General features: G+C 37.5%; 1 protein-coding gene across 2 annotated transcripts in view; it reads right to left on the bottom strand.

Moving 5' to 3' along the window:
* The window catches only part of SYT1 (synaptotagmin 1), a 357,183-nt gene that overhangs the window by 124,852 nt on the left and 210,886 nt on the right, over positions 1-21,445 (bottom strand). For both annotated transcript variants that reach the window (XM_075150488.1, XM_075150480.1), the window contains exon 4: positions 4,984-5,175. In XM_075150488.1, the coding sequence (XP_075006589.1) occupies positions 4,984-5,155 (172 nt within the window). In that variant the 5' untranslated portion in view covers positions 5,156-5,175. The remainder of the gene's footprint in view (positions 1-4,983; positions 5,176-21,445) is intronic.

Below are 21,445 nucleotides of genomic sequence, written 5' to 3'. Positions count from 1 at the left end.
AATAGCCTCCAGTCCCATTTTGTTTTGACAGTTATTCACTAAGCCAAGGAGAGGTAAATAAACCTTTCTCTGAATATCTGCAAACAGAATGTGAAACAAGTCTGCACAGAACATCGGGTTTTAGCCTGAATCACCACACAGTTTTGAGCTCCTGGTTTGGGGATTATCAGTCAGTTGTACACGATGAATCAAATTTAGGGGTTTTGAGCACCAGCTACAGAGGCCAAGTGGAGTTGCAAGCCAGCCAAACATTTCAGAATAAGGTTGGTATGGAAATGTAACTTTTTATCCAATTACAATGTAAGACAGCAAAGAACATTAGGAATATGCAATAACTTCCTATTAAAGAGGAAGATAGTATCCTGGATTCAATGCATTCAGTATTACAGCTATTCAAGATTATATGAGAGGCATTAACAGAGTATTCATCAGATGTATGCTGGAATTTTACTGGATTTTTGCTGGTTTATTTACCTCACTGGCAGAACGAGGTCTTCTGTTCATACAGGAATGTATTCTTAGGAAACACATCAAGATCATTTTGCTTTTACAAAGATGCTTATTAAGTAAACTAACGCTAATTGATGTTAAGGGTTTTTTTTGTATGGTTAGTATTATATCTCGACATTTAAACCCTCCGCCCAAAAGCTGTTGCAGTCTTGCATTACCATAGTCTTGCTAGAACTCGTTTACTGTAAATGTATGGCAGATATTTTCCTAGCCTGTAGACAAAGGCCCAGATGGAAGAGCAGTGAGAGGGAGGAAGGAAAGAATCAATATATCTTATAAAGTCTTTTAATGCAATTTTCTTTTCAGAAGTGTAAGTGCCATTTTATCTACTTTGTTTTACCCCCTTCTTCAGGTGTTGGAATTACTACGTTTAAAATGCAAAGTGTAAAAACAGAGATGGTGCCTTTTCTCTCCTTCTGGTAAACAGCTTAAAAATTCTGCAGATTAAAGATAAATTGGGATAGAAAGTATAAGAACCAATTAAGATAGAGTGACTTTTATACACAGTGCAGTTATGGAAAAACAACTGTACTGTGATTATGCAAATCAGCCACTCGCAACCAAAATGCAGGGATTTACATAACGGAGAAAAAAATTCTTCACAGTTATGCCTCGGTAACCTTACAGGATTCTTGCACTTTAATTGTATGACTCACTGTAATAAAATGATCCTACTTGCTTTATCCAGAGTAAAATATATGTTAGGACATCGCCATTCTGAATGATTTGTGTGCTTTTGGAAGCCTACACTCTCCTACCACAAAATGTGGAGTATGTTCTACTTTAAAGAGATACAAATCAACGAAAAAAACAGAATTTCTGCTTGTATCTATCAAAATTTTACCTAGGTTTACATACACATCACCGCTCTTGAAATAAATGTATACTAATACAAATGGGCCCCCTCTTCTTCTTGGAACTTTTATTTCCTCATTCTATTAAAATCATCCATTTTTGACAAAATAAGACTTCTCTGGTGCATACATTACACGAGGAAACATCAGTATAATTTAAATTGCACAGATCTTATCTTGTAGTTTTGCAAAGTGAAATCTTAATGGAAATCCTGATAATTTTAGTTAGTTAAGTATGTCTACACTATTTAACTTGTGACTTCTATGTGTTCTACAACACATTTTATTTTAAAAAGATGACTGTTCTATTATAAGCCACACGGAAAGCCACACCCATTCAGCTGGGTGTAGTTTGCTGTACCTTTGTTTTTGTCAACATGTATTCCACTATTTGAAGGGGGTTTTTTATATAAGCATGACTTGATATTATGTAATTTCTACAAAAAAAACAGAAAGAGGAGACTATATATAAATTACCCCTACTATAACTTGGCTTTTTTACCACTCAAACCAAGTTGATTGCAGGTGAGCTTTTCCACAGTATGGATACATTCTATTCTATTATACATCCATTAAATCACAATAGCTTATTTTCCATCTGCAGACATCTTAGGCAGAGGCAACTAAAACATTCAATTATTCCTCTCTTGCACATAGACAACAGAGCACTGGAAAAAAAAAATCCCTCTCACAGTAACGACTGAGCTTTCAAAGCCTTCCCTGTCATGTGAGGATGAACACGAGACCTTTGGAAGTTTTAAATGAGAAAGTACATAAACTAGAAAACAGGCTTGTCACTGATCTGCAAAGATTAGACAACTTGATGACTATAGCATTCCTCTGCCATGTGTAAGACTCAGGATCAAGTCTTCAGTTTCAATCTACCAGAGGAAAAACCTAGTCCACGGTCTTGGAAGTGTTCTTAGACCCAAGGATCTGTGCTGTCCCAATGGGGCCCGTTCACTATCTTTATTCTCTCTCACACAGCAAGAAATTCCCAGAAAGGCACTATAAAAACTATTTGCTTGGAACAAATTTACATTCTGCTTTGTTTTAAGAGAGATTCTCAAAAAAATTTGCAACCAGCTGTAAGAGGTAAGGTCTGACAACTTTTCTACCACAACTAAATCCTCAGTTTTTTAATAGGCTAACAACACCTCGCTGACAACACCCTACTGACATAAACCGAACGAATAGTAAGGAAGTGCTACAATCTTCTGATAGGGAAATGAGGTCTCCTCTCCCCTCCTGCCCCCAATATTTTGGAGACAACCTACTTAAACATATTTGGTGATCTGTTTGTGTTAGTTTATAAGTGAGAAACACCTATAGACCTGTCAATTACAGTCCATTCATGGAGGATTTGTTATTGGGGAAAATGGGGAACACTACAGTTATTTGGGACATAAAATGCTCCAACGTGTCAATGGTACTATTTCATATTTAAATACTTTTAAAAAAACACACACAAGCCCTTTGGCCCTTTGTAGCACAATGAACATTCAACTTCCTTCTTGAAGTGGCAAAATTAAAAAAAAAAAAAATATACAGAATATACAGAGCAGAATGTCATGTTAAACAGTCCCAGTATTTGATGGAGATGCTGGGAAGATCCAATCACATCTGCAGCCTCTAGAAGGAGAGCAGACTATTGGCATGGGATTTGTGACTACCCCAGATTCATTTCTCCACTCCACCACAAAATTACTGCATGACCTTGGATAAGAGTCCAGATTTCAGCCATGGGGGCAATATGTTTTGGTCTCACTATCAGCATAAGGTACCACATTTTATAGATACTATAATGTATTTCATAATAAATAATAGTTGTCTTATGGCCTGGTACACTTTTCTCAGTAAGCACTTTCACAATGTAATAGTAGGTTCTTTTTTTTTTTTGCATGGACAGAAAAAAAAAGAAAAGTTTTATTCAGTCCAATCTGGAAAGATTCTCCAGATTGGACTTTCCACTTGTTTTCATTGTTGTTCTAAAAAAGTATGCAGCAGCGCATTCAAAGTTCCTCTCTATCCTCTCTTCCTAGACCTACCAATTACAGAGTTCCTCATATTGGAAACCATTGATGCCTTTGATATGTTAAAATCGAAGTTTAAAAATAAAAGAATATCCACATAAAAGTGTCATCTACCTCATTTACATAGCATGGTGAGATAAAAATTAAAAGACACATGTTTCAAATGCACACCATTTCTCCCTCAATGTCTTGTCTTTTCTGTTTTCCTCTTCTTTTTTCTTCTCGTAGTTTTGTTTTTCCCATGATATCATCAGGCAATTTCATTTCAGTATGGTCTGCACTGGACTGTGCAGATTACCAAACTAATGACATACGGACTTCTTACCACTGTAACACCTCTATTCTTGCAAGTGAGAATTTGGAGTGACAGAGCGAGGCTGTTTGCTATCAATTTTGCAAAAACCGCATCTGCCAGATTGCCAAGATCCATTTCAGAGATAAAAAATCGATTAATATTCTAATTTGTTATCTGTCTTTATCAGTCACACAACATTTCTTTACACAAATGATAACCTTCTAAAAATGAAAACTCTTTCATATGTTAAAATACTTCCCTGAAAATATTTTACATTTACCCATTCTTCTGAAGTAAAAATTATTGAAGATTGAATGTTTCTCTAATGCCTACCATTAAAACACACAGAGCCTTCACCCTACAAAAGTGCCAAAATTATCTGCTTGTATCATTAGGTAATTTTCCTGTCCGTAACAAAAAGGATTTTTTCTTTATTATATGAAACAACATGGACAATGTTGAATTAGTTGTGTATTTAATACCCATGTATGCATACTAAAACATACCAAACAGTTTCAAGAACCCTAGTATTACCATAAACAACAGCAAAAAGCTAATGCTTGTATTTTTTTTACGAATGTGAACAAACTGCGGCCTTAACTTTGAATCAATACTTTCTAGCACAGACCAAAAGAACCCTGCTGACTTTAACCCTATTGACTTCACAGAAATATACACTGGTACTTTTAAAGTATTCTACATAGGTACAGGAACTCATGCGAACAATGTTCAATGGCTGATCTAACAGAATTACTGAGTGGGAAAAGCATGGCTATCTTCACACATCACTGATGTATTAGAGCTATTTCCTTGTTAAAAAGCCATTTTCCCACTTTTTCTAGATTTTCTAATCCCCAAAGATACAGTTTCCTTATTTTCTCAACATTTATGAGTTCTGGCCAAATTTTGCTTTAAGGTAATATGCCCACACACATTTGTCATAAACATGAAACCCTAAGTGTTACTGTTAGGAAATATTTTGCTTATTGGTCCCATGGCCACTGTGAAGTTCTGCCGTTCCAATTTTGATGATTCAGCAATAATTCATCAGTAAAAATTAACAAGACAATCTCACATATCAAGAATAGAATCAAATTACATATGAGTTTGACCCTATTTTTTCTACTCAAGTTAATTTTGAGGAGCTTACTAAACCAGGCTTATCTTCTGATTTTTCTAGTTTTGACTAGAAAACATTTATTATGCTGTCTCAATAAATGACAAAGAAGAAGATGTCAAGTTAAATCTAATCTGCCAACAGAAGCTTTTTAATCAATAAAGTTTTACTTACGTGGAATTTTGTTCAGTTCATTCATGAACTTCTCTTTTAACTTAGAAAATGCATCTTCTTTTCCTCCCCCTCCTCCGGGACTGGCTGGCTCGGTGACATTACTTGGAGGGGCTGCTGCTACTGTGGTAGCTGGCGGTGCTGCCAGGGCCTCATGATGACTTTCACTCACCATTTTAACCCCTGGGTAAGCTGCTGGAATAAAAAAAACACAACAAAAAAAAACCAAAAGATAATGTTTAAATCATTGAAATGGATCTCTCATCAATAAAAGACTAAATAGGCAGAATATAACTTGGTGCTCATGCTTACTGAGTAAATATGACTGCATCAGCATATTGCTTCATGTTCTTCATAAAATATTTATTAGACAAGACAGAAAAGTCTTTTGCAGGGTTAATTTCAGCCAGAATCATTTTACTGCTTAGAGTTCTTCTCCAATGGTGTTGCATTTTGAACTGCTGAATTTGAAACCTCAAAATTCTTGTAAAACGCTGATGTAGATTTATGTTTTGCTCTTCAGTTTTGAAAGTATAAGCAAATTGGGTAATAACTGCTCCCTACGTGCAAATTTCACAGTGTATTTACAGAATTATTTTTCTATGAGAGTTACAGAGGTGTGGATCATAGCCAAAGTTTCTATATAAAATGAACGAAGTGATAAGGATATAATAAAAACACTTCAATATTTCCTGTCAAAGTAATAACCTATTGTTTCCTATTTAAGCAAGTTGTATATTAAACAGAAATTGATTTGCATCCATTTTTATCTTCAGTTTTTGAAGGCAATTTTCTTTCCAGTTATTTCATGTGACATTTGCTACTGACAATATTCTCTTGAATTATTCAGATATCTCACTGGTGTATTCATGAAGCTACGACATCTGTAGGGTACCTAAATGCAGCCATATTGAAATATCTGAGAAGCTGTCACAAACATAATCCCACATCAGCATATTTTTAATTCCATGTTGTTTAACAGGCATTTTGCAAAAGCTTTACTTGAGCATACATTACAAAGCAAAGAATTTTGAGCCAGTGGGGTGAAGGTGAAATGAGATGCACAAAGCAATTTCAATATCACAAGAAGGTTGGCTGAAATGTTTATATCGGTTTTGAACACATTGTTCTGATTTTCTGCCGCATCCTAAATATCACTGATCTGAATAATCATTCTGTTTTTCTTCAGAAAATCAGAGGGAGAAAGGGTTTGAGAGATAACAAACATTCATTATTGCTCTGAGTGTACAATTGCTCTCAGCCCCAAAAGACATTTGGCCTTTGACCTTTTGCTGAGAAATGTAAACATCACCATAGGAAAAAACGCAACAGATCAAAATTAAAGGGGCATAGGAGCATCTGACTGCATGCAATATGATGAATCATGAGCTTTCCTGCCTTACGTGACTGTTTTCATGGATGTTGCTGAAAGTGCTCACATCACTAAATCAAGATGAGGATTGGCTTTTCGTCCTTCAACTTTACTTCTACGAGCCCGCAGCCATGAAGACCTGCAGGCGCAGACCTGACTGCAGGCAGAATGAACCTTTTGAAATCGCCCTCATCATTCTTGTCATTAAACAGGGGTTTGCACGCCAGTGTAGTCTGGAAGAGAAGCCATTCTCCAATACTGTCATCCGATGAAAAAGATTTTAACTAAATAGGGGGTTGGCCTTGTTCTGAAGAAGCAATTTGGTGGATATTTTGCAGCAATTTTATTGATGCAGCACTGAATGAAGCAGTATTCCCTGCCTGCCCATCGCTTCTGCCTTTGCCCTCACAGTCTCTAGCCTAATATAAAATCATGTTGATGTTGACACAGAATATGTATATGATACAGCTCCATAAATATTTCATAAGCACGCAGTCTTATCTATTTGCCTGTAACAACACGGGAGCAGTTCACTATCTAAAGCAGACCGAAGTCGATGGAAAGATTCCAGTTAATATCCATGAACTTTGGCTCAAATCCGATGTCTGTGAAGATTTCCCCACTTGCTTCCCAAAATAACAATAGGGAAAAACATGTAGTGCATAATTTGTGTAGTATGAAATAATGTGCCAGCTATTCCAGACTAGAAGACTTTTTCCATATGCTCTGATGGATGCCAAATACTATGAAGCAAAACATGCAGAGCCATCAGCCGTAAACATTAGTGCTGTTTTATATTATAGCGTTTTGTCAATGAATGTCACTTAAATCAGAAGGAAAGTTGTGTGATATATCATAATTAAATCAAAATTAAATTGCTTAATTATAATATATTGCTTAATTATTTCAGGCCTGGCAGTTGACTATTTTATTTTGTAATGGAAGATACAATTTGCAGTGATGACTTTCAGCTAATTAAAAAATAAGGCAAATGTAATTTATTTGCTTCCAGTTTTGGAGTTATATTTTGAAAATATATTAGGAGAACAAATTGGAAGCGTTACACTTTCATTTATTTAAAAGAAGGAAAAAATAACAAAACAGAGTATTCCTCTGATCTCCAGGAACAATCCTCGGCAGAGTCCTAGTGCAGTTAGAGGTCACTACATCTAATGAGGCATGCACAAATGCTTTGAGACTTGCTACAGAGCCTTCGACCTTTACACGCCGATGACACTGTCCTGATATTTTAAATAGGTGTGAAGGGGCTGAAAAAGAATCTTGTCTCAGAAAAATCTTTCTGCAGTAAAGAATTTTCTGAAGAGCACATGCCCACTTGCTTATAGAGGTAACATCTGATGGCTGCTATTATTGTAATGCTGCAGCTTTCCACAATAATGGTATAAACACTGTGGTATTATAAGAGACTGCAGAGTACTGGATAATTAGGTTTAAATTGGCTTTTTACAAAAAAAGGGGTTACTTTAATGCTGCAGTGCATCGCTGAAGGTAAAGATCTACAAAATACTAGCAGATTATCTGCCATTTATGAAATGGCAGTTGCAAGCAAAAATTTCTTATAGGTTAAAAAATGAAATGTCATAGAATTCAATTATGATTTCCAGTTCAGCGTTCACTACAACGATGATAGTGCTAGGTATGAAACATTACACGTTGCATGTGCAACATGCAGTCATAAGTAAGAGTACATTTGTAGTCATAAATAAAAGCATTTACGTGCTTCTATAAAACACAGCATAGACTGTATTCACTGTATGCCCATTCTTTGGTGTACCACTGCCCATCCATACTAGTGCCATATAATAATTATAAGACAGACGTAAAACAAAACAACAAATACGTGGAATGCTTCAAAGTAATGCTTGTCGTCTCTATACAGAAGTAGTCAAGTGTTGACTGAAAATCCAGAGATGATGATTTGAACCCTTGAGGAACTTTACTGTTCCCCATGCAAGAAAAATTCTGACAAAAATTAATATCAGCTCAAACTTCTACATAATTTCTACATCATTTTCTCTGAAAAGGAAGCATCTGAATAATATAGAAATGCACTCTGGAGATTCACAAGAAGCAAGAGATTTCCTTACGAAGGTACAAAGTATTGGCTGACTGCCTTGGTATGCTGGTATGGATCCTGATGGTGAGAGTCCCGTTGGAATGCACCTCTTAAGAGAGTAGTAAAATAGCAACTACTTTTAAGAGAGGAGTAAAGAAGAGGAGTAAGAGTTCAGACATGGCTGATTATGGAGCATGGAGTAGCCTCTGGAAACCTGAAAGCTGAAAGAATGTGTTCCAGGAGCAACAGCCTGTCTTTGCAAACATTCAGGCATATCCAAAGTAAGGTGTGGGGGGACTAATCCCATGGGAAAATTTTACTTGTTTTAAATTGTTTCTGACAAATAAACTGAATAGTGAGAAAATTAATGAGAGACGTGGGATGTTCACAGTGATTCACATCAAAGGGGGACTTCCAGGATTTAGAATGAGAGCAAAATTCAGAGTAGTGCATCATCTTCTGGCAAATCATGGGGAGGTTTATGATAGAATTACAAAAAAAAAACCAAAAAACACCTCCAAAAAAAAAAGAAAAAAAAAAGGTCTAAAGGGCAACAAAGTGAATTTGTATGGTTTCTGTGTGGTTAAATTAAAGCAGGTATACCACAGAAGCTGCTGAAGGACTTAGTGAATACTTAATCCCATGAAAATAAAATGGGTGACATTGCTTCTGCATGGTGGATTTCAGACAATTTAATTTTGCTCATTCCTCCTCTTATCTGCTGAATACAAACTGGGTGGAGTGAGACAGCAAATAGGTCAGACATCCCACGCTGACCAAATCATTCCCTCCCAACGAGAAATTTTCTGGAAAGAAAAGCAAGGAGCAACCTTGCTGCCTCTCAAATTTCTGCCATACTAAAAATTAAAATCAATGAAATTATTAAAAACATACAGATATAGTGTTACTATGAGTAACTGTATAAGTTTTCAGAAGTAACTGCCACCATTCTTTCAATGTTTAATGCTGTAACTGTAGTAGACTTGGTCACTGTACCTCAATAACCATGCAAAGTAGTAAATTGGGAACTATATCGTTAAATGGTGTTTTCTGGACAGCTTATCTTTTCAGCATCCCAAACATGCTCACCACAGCAGTTACATCCAGCTTGGAACGTAATCACAGAACTTATCCAAGAAAGAAAAAAAATCCTGTTAACATCAGTTGTGTTCCTCTGTCATTTTTGTTTACAGCTCCTGTGCACTGAAAGAGAAAGAAACTACGAGCTTTCAGTGCTGATATGTCCAGGGTAAGTATGCAGTGTTACCAGAGAATGGTTTGACACCACATTGAAAATTTACCCTATTCCATTAGACTCTTTTTAATGAAATTAATTCATCATTAAGGAGATGGGAACATTACCAGAATGTCTAAAGATATCTACAATAAACGATCTCTTCTTAGATTTAAGTATTCTGGGATGTTAATAATATATTTTTTACTCATTCATCTTCTTATTAATGAAATGCGCTAGCTTTCTGGCTTCAGTAATGGACATTTATTTTAAAAGACAAACTCAGAAAAGAGACTTTCTTGGCTTTTTATAAAGATGGGTCTGTAACTACATTTTCAGAAGAAAGGAAGGTCACGGTAAAGATGTCATACCAAAACAGCCTTTTCACCACTACCACAAAGGCTTACAATGCAATCCAGATTTAGTACTGCTTTAGAGAAGGTACATGAAAGGCCCAACATTTCATGGGGAAAAAAGTTCTGAAGAACGCTGGTGGGGGAATTCAGGTGTCCTGTCTGTGCTGCTACTGATGCACAAGAAATGTCTGAGCAAAACCCCACAGAATCACCCCGGTGCCTCTTTTAGTGGGGGAGAGACATTTCTCCTGCTGCCATATGTGAAACATCAAATCAGCTGACGCTTTCTAGATCCGAGTTGTACATTAGGGCTTTAAAACCGTTTTCCTAATTGCTACTAGTACCACATCAATAGTTTCATTGGCTTGACTGGACAAACAAGATCACGCACCTAAATTTCTCCCCAAAAGCCCACGGGTACTTTATTGCTCAGTTTTAGGAATGACTATGCCAGTGTGTCCTGCCATAGGAGTATCACTGGTCCTGGAGCAGGATGGAGGAACACGGGGTTGTAGGTAGGAAGAGGCCCAAGAGATGGTGAGTCAGTAGGGATGAGGACCCCGCATACAGGGAGGGGGACACGTCTGAGCCCAAATTTAAGCAAGTGTGGGGCTAGGAAAGGAGTCACATCCCAAGTCAGGCAGAAGCGCTGCAACTCCAAGGTAGCAGAGAGGAGAGCCTGGCAGAAACATTTTGTGACAGTTATTCAAAACTGTTAGTTTTGGGAGCCAACAGCTACTTTGACTGAGTTATCTACAGCACAGTCCTGGACCAGGCAACAAATCTTCCCATTATTAGACATGAGCTCAGTATCAGTCTCCAGACTTAAAAGAGGAACAAATATTTTTAGAAAAACGGCTGAAAGAAACTAACTTGATGGACAAATCCAAAATAATCTTTTTTTTTTTTTAGTAGGTTCAAACATGTTTTGTTTCTCTCCTGAGACATCCATTTAGTTCCTATTTCAAGTGCTTCTGGCAGTGTAGCTATCCAGAAGTTTTGTGTACATAGATACGAATTTCATCTGGGTCCTTCTCTAATAGTCAGACAAAGCAACAATAATAAGCATTGGAAAAGTCATTGTAAGATCCAGTCTAATATTCACACTGAAAACCTATTATCTGAATATGAGTTATATCCAAATAATATCCAAATCTTTCTGTACTCTTCTTAACCTATTTCAGTTTTTAAATTCACTGGATATCTAATAAACATAGAATGTATGTAGGATAAGCATAGAATAGTTCACAGTTCTCTGTCACGATAAACACATTTTATTTAATTGAAATCATTACAGTGTACGATTTCATCTCTAAGCATGTTTCAAAGCTAACCATACAATGTCACACAAAATTACCTGCTCAGTGGACAGCAAACCATCTAAATATTTTGGGAGGGATATGGACACTGTGAACATTGGAGAAAGACAAATTCCTCAGTCCATGGCACAATCTACATGTTTCTCTTTCAGCTTCCTGGTCACCCATTATTAAATACGGCAGAACTGTTCAACATACAGGGCTCCGAAATATCTTATGCTGCAGAGTCTGTGCAAGCGAAACTTTGCCTCGTATTTTCAGAAAGAACCTCAGTCTGATAAGTAATCTATGAACAGCTAATCACTGTATATTTCGCAGTACCAAGCTATGCAAAATTATATTTTCAGACTCACTCCTTAAGCTGTTGATAAGACCGCTGTTAATTTAAAAGAGAACAGTGAAGCCAACACTATTTTCTTCCCAGCTAAAAGCCATAATTTTCTGACCGCACTTCAGACTTCCACTCCTGCAATGCACAAGAGCACATGGGAGCCAGAGGAGTCACAGCAGCTTATAGAGAAACATAAAAATCAAGAGCAAGGAGCACTGCAGCAACTCAAGAGTGGCGAGTCCTTTGCATAGATTCACTATATAAATGCCTGGGTCCCTCACCATGTTCTGAAAACTCTTATCTCCCCTAAGTATAGGAAATTTCTTAGTCATGTATTTCTTTTGATTTTTAGAGGTAATGGGGCTAGAGACAGCCCTGTCTCTCTGGCTGTTGACATTGTTGCCATGTTTCAGCAGCAGTGATATTACCAAACCTGTCAAAGCGTCAGAATATGTATAATTTAACCCCTCTGTCTTCCTTTACTATTGCAAATGCTGCTTCAAAATGACTGAGGTCCTTGATAATAACTAGCTATGAATAGGAATAAGGGAAAGAAAGAAACTACAGTAATTTCCTCCCACATGATCATTCTGTCATCTTTCACGCTTGCATCTTGTTTCCTGAAGCTGTAATCTGCATTTCTACTCCCCTGGTATTTACTTCCAGACTTCCTTTATACAGCAGTGTAAGACAAAAGAATTCATATAAAAATTAGTGTTCAACTGCATTTAAGCATGAAATTCTAATACAGTCCACAGAGAATTCTTGCTGTTCCAAAATCATTTTAGAGTAATCCTACAAATAATGAAGCCCTTTATATCAATAAATTCCTTGTTGTGTACATTGCATAAAATCAATTTATAGTCACATAATTGGCTCCTGTCCAATCAATGACTCTAATAAAGCCTTTAAACTAGTAAAGTGCCATAGAGATTAACTATGACGTGGTAAAATTCATATGGAACAACACAACATAAATTGTAAAATAATATGGAGAAACACTATTAATATTCTTGTTTTGGTATCTGTAGGTCATAGCTCTAAATTCACTATTTCCCCTTTGAATTTTCCTTCTATTGAGATTTCCTACATGTCCCAATTTCTGCACTTAGTAACCATGGGGTTAGTAAAATTAATTAGTAGCAAGCAGGATGGTATGTGCACTAAGGAACCAAATATGGGGAGCTGAGATGTGCAATTCAGTGCTACCTCACAGATTAGTTGAGTCTTGGACATAGGTTGTGAAGTAATTGGCACCTCGGAGTATGATTCTACTCTGACAAGTGACTATATAAAAATGGCACCTTCTTTCTCAAAAAGTTCTGCTCCCTATGTATATTCAGTCATATACGCTGAATTTAACGAGTACCACATTCCAGCTTCACCATCAAGTGTTTTTCTCCCTGTAACATCTGCAGTATCAAAAAGCTAAGAAAACAAGGAGAACACAATGAGATTGTATTCCTCCTCTGCATCATGAATGCAATTATAAACTAAATTTCAAAGACAGTTGATTGTATCTTTGAGAACCGACTGCAGATTACACGGTTACAGCTGAAGGCATGGGACTATATTCTTGTAGCCCAGTACATGAAATTTGGGCTGCGTTACTTGGTGGTAGGTGGGAGAAGGAAACAGCTCAGCTAGTTTTTCAGATCCTAGGATAAAATTACATGGCTGGCTTTTAGAAAAATGTAAACAGTTGGTATTTGGCATTAAAGCTTTAATATGCGTCACCCAAGTGTACTAATGGGAAAAATACTCACATCTGAGTGAATTTTGTAGATCAAGCTTTGCAAATTCTGTGCGATAAAAGATTCAGACTTTTCAGGTAGATGCATTCTAGTTTTAAAAAATCTCAGTAGTTCATCACACAGATATCAATCACCTGTGTGTACACAAATCTCTCTCTCTATATATATATAAAATAGGTATATTCCTCCCACGTGTGCATTAACGATATACTACTATGCTTGCTATAAGGTGACTAACCAAGTAGTATGATTTCACTGTCAATAAAGCAAACAATGACAGTTTGAGTCCAAGAATTTTCTTGTAAACAGATGGTGGGCTTGTGGGGAAATACAACATTTTCATAAATTGTGATATTGATAAAAAGATTTTTCTGGATTTTCTTCAGCCATATCATATCAGCACTGAAATCAGGAACAATGCTGCAAAACCATGAACGTAAGCTGATTGACTGTGACAGGTTCTGTTAATTGCAACTATGTGAAAATTACTGTTTCATGAATGTCACCAGTCCAGGAAAGAAGAGCGCAGGAAGCATCTGCATTTAGATTTGATTTTTAAGTTAAAACTAAAAATTAAAAAAAAAGTTATTTGATATTTATGGTTAATTATTGTACTTACACTTTGAAGGCAATCTTATCAGCACATGGAAGAAAACTAGTGGAAATTGGAACTAATTGTCCCATAATGACTGATACTTTTTCCTCCTGTTGAGAATGATATGCCGTCATCCAATAGCCTTCCGCACACAGCAGGAGGGAAAATTATCAATCAATTACATGACAATTAATTCCTAACTGGTAACATTTTTCTGAAAAGAAAAAAAAAGATCTTAATTTGAGATTAATAATCATGCATTCCCTACAGTGTTTTGGAAAGCCATGTTTTTAAAAGATGCCCTTATACATATTTGAAATTATTTTAACAACTGATAAAGGTAAACTGAGGCAGTTTATAAAGTGTTAGTATAAGCACTACTTTCTGCTGCTAGTACAACTATTTCTTGTTCTGCAATTATTTCTGTAGATGAACAATTTAGCAAGGATCCCATTCACAAGAATGTTGTATCCAACTCACGCGTGAGCAATACCAGAGAAAACAACTTCACAATAAAGATGAGGAAGCAACAAAACAAAAGGAAAAAAAAACCTACTTGGATATTTTTTGTTTAAATAAAGTTGACGACTGAATGGTAATCCAGAGATTTTCATAAATTTAAAACTTTCAGGTTTTTTGCACACAGAAATGTTTGGTGCGGCCACGTTCCCACCTCTTCTCTAGACCAGAGAAATCTTACATGACATATCTTTGAATTCCTTTGGATAGATGACAGACTGTGGCCTAAGGTTACCTTCATTGAGTGAGTTCTCCCATCGCTGAATTTTGCATACAACAATATTGCTGCCTCCATTCACTTGAGCTTCTCTGAAAGAGAAGAGTCATTGCTGTTCAGCTTTTGAAAAAAAGGACTTGCATGTCCGCCTTCAGGAGAGGACACAAACATCACCTTGAAGAAGGTGCTGGAGACAGTTCAGAGGAGGAGCAGGGTTTATGAGTCACTCCTTTTTTTAGCATACCCTGCTGATTAGGCAGCTTCTCACCCAGCATGCTGGCTGCTGAGCAACCCATTTTGAGGTACTCACATCTTCCGGATATTATATAGGAAGCTTGGTCTAAAGCTATGATACAGCCCAAGGTTGTAGAGAGTAGGGGTATTTACATGCACAGCATCAGGGATCCTCTAATCAAATCCACAATCTGGATTTGCTCTGCTCGTACAAACAGGATGACAAAAGCAGTCTGGTGACTCTGTCTGATGGTATGACCCTTCTGGGTCATGAATATTCCCCACTTCCATCTGGCAGTTCAGCACAGCTTTGAAAGAAACTTGGTGGACTGAGGCCAGCTGAGATGCCCGGGCTGAATTCTGAAAGCAGTCCTCCTGAGTGCCTCATCTAGGATGGCAGGTAAAGTCCCAGAGCATCATGCCCTTTTAGACTGAGGGATGGATCTACCCTAAATTTGGACAACAGTCTGCAGTAGCATTCTGACTGAGGCAGTGATTGATAGACCATTCTGCCTCATTAGCCACTTACTGCTGCAGGAGGGCAACTAAGGTTAGCACTATTGCCAAAACAACCTGGGGAGATAGAAATCCTACTTAATAGGCATGGCTGATTTATTGCTATTGCTGGCTTTCCCAATTTTGTTCTGAGCGCTTCTTCCTTCTGCCCAGCACAATGCTCTTTGTTTTAAACCATGGACTCAGTGCTTGTTGGGGGGAAAGTGTTGTTCATCAAAAGCCTGTAAGTAGGATAATTCAGTTTTTCAAGTATCTGGATAGAAACTTGAGCAAATTTTACTTAACCTACTGGTAATTAAACTTAGACAGCTCTGAACACCTCATTGGTTACAGGATGGTTACCGGAATGTTGTTTTTTAACCCAGTGCAGCAGGTACTGCTAGCGCAGTTAGATCTCTAGCAACTAAACACCTTAGAGCACATTGTTACATACCCTAAGTTTTCCTGTAGATCTAGCTGATTGAGCTAATTGTCCAGCTGGGACATCAGAAGGGCTGCGTGTACACTAAGCGCTATACAATTAACATTCATGCAGAAAAACAACAGTTTTAAGTGAGCAAATGAATGAGAGAACCTAAGAGTTCTACTTTGTATAGACATCTTATTGATACAATTTTAAAAAATCTGTTCTGTTTCAGATCTTATTTTCTTCGATGATCATGTTATCTAATTGAATGCTTCAATGTGATAATGCTTTTTTTGTTTGTTTGTTCAGTTTTCTTTTCTCTCCCTTATTTTGTTTATTGTGAAGCTCTATATACAGCTATGGCATTATAACCATTTATTGGTCACAAACCCTAACCTATAACCATTATCCATTTGAAAATTAAACCAAAAAACTTACTGATCATATGTGCATAGGAAAATAAGATTATCTGTTGTTACAGAGCACAGAACAAAGACAATTAGTTATGCATTCAGTTCCCACTTTTTTAGGTCACCATAGCTGGTGTACAACTATGCATCTTTATCAAACTTTTAGCTGAAACCAGTATGATTTTTACTATTATCTGTGGACTGCTGAGCACTGTGTGGCATAGCGGACTTGCAGCACTAACGATACACATCCTCCAAGGTCGTGTGCTACCACTGCTTGGCTGGTAAACTTGGCCAGCAAGGAGGATGACATAAGGCAGAGGTTCATGCTCTCTGCTACTCCATGTGCTCAAGAGGAGGAAGTGGCCAGGACAGACAAGTGATAATTTTAACTTCATTTCCAGGCTCTGGTAGCTGTTTTTTGCCCTCTGCAATCTGTAAATCAAACTGTATTGCTCTGGAAAAGGATGAGAATACTGAGTCAAAGCACAAGCAGGATGTAGGGAGGGTAGCATGACCTTGAAGACCCTTTTAGTACATGTGTTTCTGCTCTGTGGCATGGGCGTTTTGTCTTCATGAAAGCATGTAAACACAGGACAGCTCATGGCAGCACTACTTGCAAGAGCTTGGTCCTCCGTAATGAATGTAGAGAAATCCTTGGCTTTCTCTAAAAAACTTACAGCCAGGAGCTTTCCAGAGATTACACCTACATTATAAAAAGGGAGCACAAAAGGACTAAACATGATTGATGAAATTGTTTGCTTTCTCTTTAGAAGAGAGTAATAAATAAGTTAGCATTTCAAAGTTCTGTGAAGGGAAAAGGTATTTGAGAGAAAGCTCACGGATGCATTGTTCTGTAGCACGAGCATTTGATGAGCTCCAGAAATCTCTTTGGAAGAGAAAAGATGTATTATAGTGTGTGAAAAGAAGAAATCTTCAGTATCAGGCTGTTATCTAGTTGCTAAGGGCTGGTTCTTGATGAAAACAGAGCAGAATAGAATGGATAGTTTAAGCACTGTAAAGTAAAAGCAGAAAATTGGACTTAGAGCACAAGGGACATTCACAATGGAATGAAAGTGGATGCAGTAAAATGTTAAGAATGTGACAAGAAAAAGATTATCATAAATATGAAGAGACGAAAGTCAAAGTTTTGCCTTCACTTCAACAAAGCCCTTGGAGTTAAAAAAAAGGAAATTAGTCCTGCTGGAATGTACATTAGCAAAGAGAAAAGAAAGATGAAAAGAAGAATACCACTTCAAGGTCATTTTAAACCAAGCAGCAAATACTAAACCTTTAATTATAAGCCCATAATTCTTGTTTGTTTATTACTAATTGCTAGCAAAAAAAGAGGTAAAAGCTTGAAACAACATAACTGCATTCTGTTCATATTTTTGCTGCTAAAAACCAAATAGGTTAATTTAAAATTGTTTAAACCTAGACAAAAAAGACTTTTTCTGTAAAGGGAAAAGTGTATTATCTAATTCTTTTAACACACACTAAGTAGCACTTTTTTCTTGTCTTCTGCCCTTTACAATACCAACAGTTTTAGGTTCACAGAGCACCTAAAGAACAAAAAGCCAAGGCATCTCCTTGGAAGTTAGGAACAAGTACAGCTTCCTTGTCCTACACACACGCAGTCCGGCTTTCCTTGAAGAGTTCAACAAACCTGGAGCCAGGTTGAGAAGTAAGGGACCGAAAGTCCCTTCCTATCGAAACCTAGGCTAATGCGGCATCTGTGTTTCAGCCACAGTAGGAGAGAGAAGCAGCATTTATGGCAACGAGTGATATTTGTTTTTAATCCACAAGCACAAGCACTGACTGGAATTTTCATCACCTTTCCAACCATTTGAAAACAATAATTGTTAGCTCTGTTAAATACCTTCTCTTTCTAAACCAATACTCTCCAAATGCAAATTGTAGTCACAGCTGCAAAGGAAATCTACTGCCAAAATACACCATTGGGAGAGAAGAAAATATAGTGGCAGCTGGCTGTCTCCAAAGAGAGAGAGTGTCATCTCTCTGAAACACTGTCGGCTCTTGTAGAAGAAATGCTAAAGAGCTAAGAACTGCAATATCAGCCAGCCGCTGGCTGACAGTGGATGTTGCTAATGGGAACAAATTGGAAGCTGTAACTTCAGTAGAAGAAGGAAAGGATCAGGAGGGCTGAAGCACTGGGATGCCTTTACCTGCACAAAAGGTGAAACTTTAGTCAAAATTGTGTGGTGTAAAGACCCTTTTTTGGTTAGTTTGGATTCAACAAATATTCTTTACGTCTCTCACTCAAACATTTCTTATTCTTTGTGTTTGCAGATTCCTGACTAAAGCTCGGCGATTGCTTCACTGGCTATTTGTTTATCCCACACTCCAGTCCCATGAGTTTATCATTAGGAGGGGACAGTTTGAGGAACAAAACTCAGGGAGATGAGTGTAGCCCCTTAGTGCATCAACCAAGCTGTGATGGCATAACATTTCAAGAAATGCATGTTGCCTGTGACATGGGAATAGCTCAACGCAGCAGCTTTTTCGGCTGACAGAGTGGACTGGATTCAAAGTGGGGACCTAGGATGTGAGACACTGCAGCTGACAACAACTGCCCTACAGCATTAAGTTCTCTGGTCAGAGTTCACTTCAGAGGGAAGTTACCTACGGCTGTGCCACAGGAACACTGAAGTTATCACCTCAAACTCTCGAAAGATACCCAAGGTCTTTATTTTTCTACTTTTTCATCTAGCATAACAAGAACCTCTATGATCATTACTTATTTTACTGGGTTATTTGCAATGCTTGAATCAAGAACTTTTAGATTTACAATACAGCCACTTTCCAGCTCAGTTTAGTATTAGCAGCAGTAGTTTCTGAATCTAGTCTACACGGGAAGAGAACAGCACACATTTTGCCTTGTTAAAAAACCAGCTGCGAGACAGCAGGGAAATAATGGATACTGGGATCTTAGGTATCTGTATTCTGCTTACCAAAGGAGACTATTGCCTAGCATTTAGAGCAGTGGTTAGAAACATGACAGTTAGGTACATTTATTTGTCTATTTAATTCTTTCTGACAGGCAAAGGTGGTACAGTAGGTGAAGTCTGCTTCTTTCTGTTGAAGCCTACTCACACTTCTTATGAAAAGCCATCCTGTGACAAAATGGGCAAGTGGTACCTGCTGTGAAATGAGAATCTGGGCAATAATAAAGGTTGTGAATTATGTTGAAATATACATACTGGCCTAAAAGGCATTTAGGGCTGCATTTACACTGACATCTACATGTGTAACCTCAGTGGAAGCCATGACATGTTGTAGCAGGCTGTCAATTTGGGTAATCAGAAGCAGCACCCTAGGGTGCACTGCACCAGCATCTACGTTAGACACAAAGACTCTCCTTGTCATTACCTGATATCCCAGAACAACCTGCATTAATATCTGTTTCTTTTTTAAACAAACTACTTGTACTTTTTTTAAAGGCTAGGTTTCTTCTTCTACTTATGTGGTGTTTTTAGCCTCGCCTCTTCCCTTTGCTCAGGGCTGTCATTTCGCTCCCCTTTGCCTCATCCTGGTGTGTGACTCATGCTACCCCAAGAATCACATTTCTCTGCTTCATTAATCATCTTCGGCCTATCTCTTCAGATCCCTCCTCCAGACATTCTCTCTCCTGTTCTCTATTCTTCCCCTCTATCTTACTTCAGTCTCTGTGTAATACTCATAAGAGATTTTCAGAAGCAGAAAGTGAAATTTAGACACTTAGCTATCATTCATGCCTTTGAAAAATCTCCTCCTACACTTTCATAATTCTCTTGCTATGCAGCAAAACCCCTTCTTACTTTAACTCCCCTTCTTCTCATCAACTATCCCTTCCTCTTTTATTCGATTTTGCTTATCTAACTGAGGCCATAGCAATGCCAGCAGACCTCTGCAGTGCAGACATGTCAGCAGAACTTCTAAGGTATGCCGTTATCCTAATATAAACAGCTTTTGTCAACCTGCATTACCCAATTTCAGAAGACAGTGTAACTTCACCAGCAAACATGCCTCCTCTTCAGCACTCATTCTACCTACACAGGCGGGAATGGGTCAGCACAGTTACAGCAGACAAGACTTCAGACAGTCCTTGATGCAAAGACTGTCCTTTTAGCACAACAAAAAAAAGCAACAGAGAATGTTAACTACAGTGCAAAATAAGTATTTGATAGAATGCATTTATAGATCCTGATACTCTGCATCTATCTAATAGGCTAAGGAAATGGTTCAGTTTGCAGAGTATAACTTCAACTGCTCAACACTTCAGCAGAAGCAAATACATCTCTTCATTTAGCATAGCTGGAGTGAGTAATAACCAATTTTGTTCAGGTCTTTTTCGTAAGTTGCAACTGTTTAGGAGTGATGGAAATTTTAATTTAAAATGGCTGTCTCATTAGAACATGGGACTGTCAAAAGATTTGTGTAAGAAAATTCATTGTAATAGCATAGGAAATAAAGGACTGTTTTTTAGCAAACCTGTTCATCTCATTGTGTGTTGCAGCCTAATGATGCCGTACACAATTTAATTGGCTATATTTTGAGCCCACCACTTCTACTTGTAATGGAAACTAGTACTGAAAAGGTAAAAGGAAATTGTACCTTGGGAACCTATCAGGAACAATTTTTACCTTTTGTTAATATAAATCTCTGTAAACTGTTTTGGGTTTATATTCTAACAAATTTCTTTGATTATGTTCTAGGCATACACAACCAAGAACCTCTCTCTCCCGAGACATGAGAGGCAGGAAAAAAAAGTATTTTGTGTAAACAAAGAGATATCGGATGTACCCTTTGGGAAGTGAATTGCAATGTGACCTAAACAGTCTTCACACTGAATCCTCTCCTCTGGAACTACCTCCACCACCCTTGGAAAGCCACAAAGTCTCATTCCTTTATGCACTTATCAAACTGTCAGCAGTAAAGGGTTAGGAGTAATTTCCCATGTGACAGATTACTCCACACAAGCTGGTTTAGGATTTCTTGCATGTCTATTTGAAGCATCTGATTCTAAATACTGCCAGACATTATATACTATATTGGACGGGTACTAACCTATAATAAACTAGATGGAATATAGGTTTAATCTAGCATAGTAAATCTCTGTATTTCT

The sequence above is a fragment of the Calonectris borealis genome, chromosome 1 (genome assembly GCF_964195595.1).
Source record: "Calonectris borealis chromosome 1, bCalBor7.hap1.2, whole genome shotgun sequence".
Lineage (NCBI taxonomy): Eukaryota > Metazoa > Chordata > Aves > Procellariiformes > Procellariidae > Calonectris > Calonectris borealis.
Note: the sequence above shows the minus strand (reverse complement) of the source record. Positions and strands in the feature narration are given on the sequence as shown.